Source organism: Clarias gariepinus, chromosome 4, assembly GCF_024256425.1.
Source record: "Clarias gariepinus isolate MV-2021 ecotype Netherlands chromosome 4, CGAR_prim_01v2, whole genome shotgun sequence".
NCBI classification, from domain to species: Eukaryota; Metazoa; Chordata; class Actinopteri; order Siluriformes; family Clariidae; genus Clarias; species Clarias gariepinus.
Genome location: NC_071103.1, coordinates 12615894 through 12622033, shown reverse-complemented (window position 1 = coordinate 12622033; position 6140 = coordinate 12615894). Strand labels below are relative to the sequence as shown.

At 35.0% G+C, this 6140-nt stretch overlaps 1 protein-coding gene across 1 annotated transcript; it reads right to left on the bottom strand.

Annotated features, from left to right (window-relative positions):
* Positions 1-1278: 1278 nt before the first annotated feature.
* LOC128520037 (carcinoembryonic antigen-related cell adhesion molecule 8-like) lies at positions 1279-5856 on the bottom strand. The gene is made up of 3 exons (XM_053494045.1): positions 5776-5856; positions 2415-2732; positions 1279-1559 (listed from the first exon to the last, which is right to left on the bottom strand). The coding sequence occupies exons 1-3, from the start codon at positions 5822-5824 to the stop codon at positions 1279-1281; spliced, it is 648 nt and encodes a 215-aa protein (XP_053350020.1). The 5' UTR covers positions 5825-5856.
* Between the last annotated feature and the right edge of the window lie 284 nt (positions 5857-6140).

Below are 6140 nucleotides of genomic sequence, written 5' to 3'. Positions count from 1 at the left end.
CGCTGCAAAAACGTTTACGCGCAGACCTCGCGCTTGTCTTCTTTACTCTTTTCTTAGACTCGCGGGCATATTCGCAACAACGTTTTAGGCGTATCATCGAGACCAACTTTTTCCTTCTTCTTCAACGACTCGGGGCTCTCGCCCTCTGGTAACGTTTATTCTTCTTCTCTTTAAGTAACTTAAAAACTAACAACTTCAACAGTCTTCAGTCATTCAAAACTCATCAAGTTTTTTTTTACCAAAGTTAATAAAATGTTTCATTGTTCACCCTTTGGTAATAAATAAATTCACCCTGTCTTAATAGTTAAACACAAGCACCTTGAAATCGAGTCCCCGCACCAAGCATATTTTTTTATATAAAAACACCCTGAACAAATTCTTATAATAAATAAATAAATAAATAAATAAATACGTATATAAATAAATACGTATATAAATGATAAATTAAATAAGTGAATAAAACGATGTCTAGCGCATAAGCATCGTTACCACCCCCCCCCCCCCCCTTTTTATCGGAAACTCCAGGTCATAAAAAATCCTAAAGGTCATCCAAAGGTCAACTAAAAGGTCATAAAAGGTCATAAAAGGGGCAATAAAACTGTCAAGATTGAGTTTGACGAAAGGTTGTTAGTTACTATTTTTATTCTGGACTTTGTTCTTCTTCTGAATAACAGTTAAATGTAGGTCAGATCATACAGTCACACAGATTTCAGAGTATTTCCAATACAAGATAAGGTTCATGTGACATAAATCTTAAATAGATTACGTCAGAACATTTTTATAAATACACATTTATTTAGGGATTTTCTCTAAATAATTACCTGTCCTATGCCCTAAATTGTGCTTTTTGTTGCACATGAATTCAAAAACTAAATTATAACCCACCTAGTACAGTGATGCTGATGGGTTCAGATGTGGAGTATCTCAGGCTCTCTTTGTTATGGGCCATGCAGGTATAATTGCCACTATGACTGCTCTGAATGTTGCTCAGTTTGAGCTCTTGGCTCATTTCACCAAGCTCTGCTCCATTCACAGCCCACTGAAACTCAGCAGAAGGACTGGAATCAGCTGAACAGATCAATATGAGGTTTGACCCAGAGCTGTAGGAATGTCCCTCTGGAGCTGCCACAACTCTGCCATTTTCTGGACCATCTTCAGCAGAATAGTCCACATTTAGTCAGCGTCAGAGCCATAATGGTCATGTGGAGAGCAGATATATCATGCATGTCTGTTTGATTAACTTCAAGACTGTCAACAAGTCACATGATATGAAACAACTTACAGTAGATGGTGAGGCTCAATGGAGGACTCTGCATTGCTGATACTGTTAGATGCTTCACATTGGTATGGACCTGTTTCACCTCTGATCACACTGGTAATGGTCAGATTGCTGTTGCTGTTTGTTAGCTGAACTTGCTCCCCTGCTGTTACCTCAGAGCTGCCATTTAGCCAAATAAATGAAAGAGAGGAGCCAGACGCAGAGCAGACGAGACTTACAGTGCTGTTGAACTCTAACAGCTCTGTGTTACTTGGTACTATAACAACATTTGAAGCAGGAACTGAAGATTTAAATGTAAAAAAAATAAATAAATAAAGCTCAGATACAAAACAGTAAACATAAGACCTCAATGCAAATGATCTATTATCACAATATAACTAAGCCCTGTACCAACATTAGCTTCCCATATTTTAAATTATAATCACTTAAAACCTTTAAAATAATAATGAGAGTTAAGTAATTAGAAGTACAACTGTACTACTATTAAAAAATACTCCAAGGAATTATCAAACCGACTCTAAACACTACAGTTTATGTATTTTGCTATGAAAGCCATTTTTTTTTTTTAATTTGACAGTTAACAATGATGTGGAGACCCCTGTATTAAATACCTTTTTTAATAATATTAGAAGGTATTTTATAAACAGTATTAGAATATCAAAGTTCAAAATTTCATGTCATCTAGCTCAGTATAGCTACAGGAAAATGATGACTTAGCAAACACTCCAGGGCCTCAAATTGCTTCATTCTTCCTATTTCAGTGCACTACATTGTTGGTGGTGATAAATTGTTTTACCATTCTATTTAGTGCACTACATGTCATTTTAACATGCAGCCACCCAGACTAGATAGCTAGGTCAGCATTGTTTATGAATTGTAAATGTTCACCCGGGTGTGATGTGATTATTTATATACTGTGTATATATATATATATATATATATATATATATATATATATATATATATATACTGTGTGTGTGTGTGTGTAATTTTCCTACTAACTGCAGCGAGCAGCAATACAACCTAAACTGAATCTCAATATTGAATATTCATATTGAATATTCACAAAATAAGGACTGTAAAACATTGAAGGACTCTTCCTGTGGTCATAAAAAAAAAAAAAATTGTTACTTACCAAGCACCTGCAGTGATGTCACACTTGTTAAACGTTTATCAACAGTGTCTACAAAGAGAGAATATGATCCAGTATCACTCTCAGTCAGGCTCCTGATCTCTAGAGCTAAAGTGCTAGTGTCCAGATTAACTCTGTCAGTGTACTGTGGTTGTAATGTTATTTCATCAGGAGGTCCAGAAAGAATGGTGTCTTTTTTAAACATCCATCTGATGAACAGATGTGGTTGTTCAGGAATACTGATTGGGGTAATCACCACATTCTCCCCAACTGCTTTATTTATTCCCTCAGGTAATATCAGCTCCTGGCCAAAACATACTCCTGTGTAAAGAAATAAATATACAAAACACCAAAACAGAACAATCAAACAATTGTTTTATTTTTTCTTTTATGCTGAACGCATGCTGAAGTTACTTACTATATTCTTTTTTCTTTTAGTATGGAGGACAAATAATTAACTATTTAAAATATTCAGAACTAACTGTTCCGACAAAACTATTCAACTAATAAATATACTGATTAATCATCATCATCATCATCATCATCATTGCTGCACTTTTTACTTTATTTCAATATCTGCAGTCATATTCAAAACTTAGTTCTTTTAGGTCTATGTTTTGTGTGTGTGTGTGTGTGTGTGTGTGTGTGTAAAAACAATAACAATCTGATCGGCCTCAATATGAGATAAATACAACCTCAAACAACATAACTTTTTTCAGTGTGGCATTATTTATTTAACAAAATACACAAAAAAATGTGGGCAATATTAAGTAACCCCTTTACTGCTTAAGAGGGTAAGCGGTTGAGTTCATCCTTCATCTCAATAACTGTTTGTCTAAGTTAATCATCAGCCCTTGATTTATTGATTAGGATGTGTGCAGACCTCTTAAAGCAGAAGTTTGGGCAGTTCTTTGGTCTGGGTCATTTATGTGTGTGTTACCATGTCTGGAATAACCCCTGGAGGGTGCTTTGCTCCTGTGGATACTTTCTGTTTTGTGTGCGTTTTGGAGTCTAATTTTGACACTTGTGGATTATTGTTTCACTGTCTAGACTCGTGTTCATAGGTGTTCACAGGGTCCTAATTATTATCAATATTTTTTTATTAAAGTTCTGTCTAGTTAGACTTTCTTGGTCTTGCATTAGTTCACTTATATACATTTTATAGCTGTTGTTAAGTTTTTTAATGATTAAAACATAACATCTGCATCGGTCTTAACATCTGCACTTTTATCATGTCTGCATTCCATCTTAGCCCGGCACAATGCCAAGAGGAAAAGACATAAGCAATTGTCTTAGAGAAGTGACTGTTGCTGAACATCAATCTGGAAAGGGTTATAAAACCATTTGCCAACAATTTGGAGTTCAAAGTTCTACAGTCAGAAAGATTAGTCACGCTTTCTTAAATAAAAGACACAATAAAAAAGGTTTTTGTTTATCTGAGGTTGTATTAGCCTAATACTGAGACCCACTATGGTCAGATGATTTTTATTATGATTTTTGTTTCTTGTAGTTTCTTGTCATTGTGTCTAGAAGCACTTATGTTCAATCTTTATTAAATGCCCTTAAATTATTAAAAGTTTGTGTATAATGTAATTGTGTATAATAAAAGCTAAATGTATAATATTTAAGGACATTTAAAAATATGCTACGTAAACAATTATGTTTTGCAGTAATTTAAAAGAGGATTTAAAAACACCTATTGAGTTGCCACTCCGGTTGTTCTACAGAACATTATTTCAGAGTTTAGCACAGATATGAGCAAAACATCATCCACCAACTAAGCTGTAACTAACCCTGGCTTAGCTGAGTAATGCTATTATGATGTGCTTTATTGTTTCAGATGATCACTGAAACATACTGAAGCTACTTTTTAGAGCTTTAAATGACATGAACAGCACACTGTAGTCAATGAAAGCAACAATGTAGCTAAAGCCAGGAAAGTAGTTAAAGCTCTGGCTTTTTTCTCCTGGTAAAGCTGTGTTCTCATGTTTTATGTCTATAAAAAGACACTTTTTTTAATACACATCAGGGCAGCCAGCAAGAAAAAAGTAACAACTGATTTTAATTTTGTTTGTATAGTGTTAACAAAACTCACAAAAGCAACTATCCTGAGAACAAGTGTACTGAGATAAGCACATCTTATTTTTACAATAGAGTCAAATCTACAGCCTAATCAGATAAGATTGCAAGGGTGGATTTCTGTCAGTTAATAAAGTCTACTCTTCCAGCCATTAACAGACCTTGACTGCAAGTCATGACAATTAACATTGTTTTTATGGTACTCTTTAATAATGACTTGATAACCCATAACACTAAAATTTGATTAGGGGAATTTTTTAGGGTGAATTCTGTTATCCGATCTGAACTTTCTTGCTATTACAAAAATAAAAAATCCTTAAGATGTTAATTATTTTCGCATATACTGTACAGTGGAACAAGTCTTGGTTTACGAGTACCGAGTATCATGTATTACGCATGCGCTTCTTGTTTTGATGCTAAACGTCACGTGATCACAACTGAGGCAATGGTTTTTTTTTCTCTTGTGCTGCGGAATTGTGGGTAATAGTGCGCGTCTCTTACTGGTATAATCAACATTCGTGCACGCGTGTACTGTTCACTATAATACTGTGACCATGTGTGTGTGCGCAAAATATATTTTATTTTGTGTTTGTAAGCGCGTGTGTACAGCACGCATGTACTGTTTCTTATAACACACGCGTGTAAAGCAAAAGAAAGTCTCATTACAAAGGTTAAAGATCCATTTCCATTTTCTATGTTTCAGGCTGTGTGAGCATGTGTAATTTGACACCTGCTGGTTCACACACACTCTCTCTCTCTTGTTTTTAGTGTGTGTGTGTGTGTGAAGCAGAGAGGGGGTGCTTCACAAACACACACCCTCTCTGCCCTACACAGAAACACTGCTCTGTTTGCTCTCACTGCTCTGTTCTTTGCAAAGGTAAAATGCAGGTTGATTTGTTTGTTTTACTTTACAGTAGTGATTCCGTTAGTATGCGTTAACAGGAGTGTCATTAGCGATGGAAATAGCCATTGGATTATAGTAAATTGTGGTCATTAAGAGATGCACATGATCAGCAACAATAGGCACAAGAAACTGATATTTGTGAAAATCCAGAAAATTCGAAGTAACAATATTTAAACCAATCTGCTACAGTCAAATATAGTTTAATAATTCGCATGTATGACACTGTTTGAATTAAGTCATGTTATCTTTATTAGACACTTTGACTGCTAGAGCTTATGGTAACAGACCCTGGCTTTTATTCTTTAGAGAAAATAAATGTCTATGTATGTATGTACAGTATGTATGTATGTATGTATGAATAGATGGATGGGGAAGATTTACCTGTACATGTCAGTAGAAAAAGAGTGCAGCACACAGTGTTTATATCCATCAGGAGAGGTCCAGAGCTCCACCACTGCTTTGTAATAGGCATCTCTACAGATGAGACAGCGTGTGTACAGCCTTTAAAATGGGACAATCATTACATTCAGGTTCCGCCTTTTTTTTTAACTTTATAGTCACATGACCAGTCATTAAATAATAAATCTTATTATCCTTATAGAGATTATTTAATGTCTCTCAGGAGAGATCAGTAGTCTTCTTACATTTGTGATTGTGATTTTTTTATTTGTTGTTGTTGTTGTTGCTCTTCTCATCACATAAAAGTCAGTTTCTTTTTTATCCAGAAACAACTTTTTAAATACTTC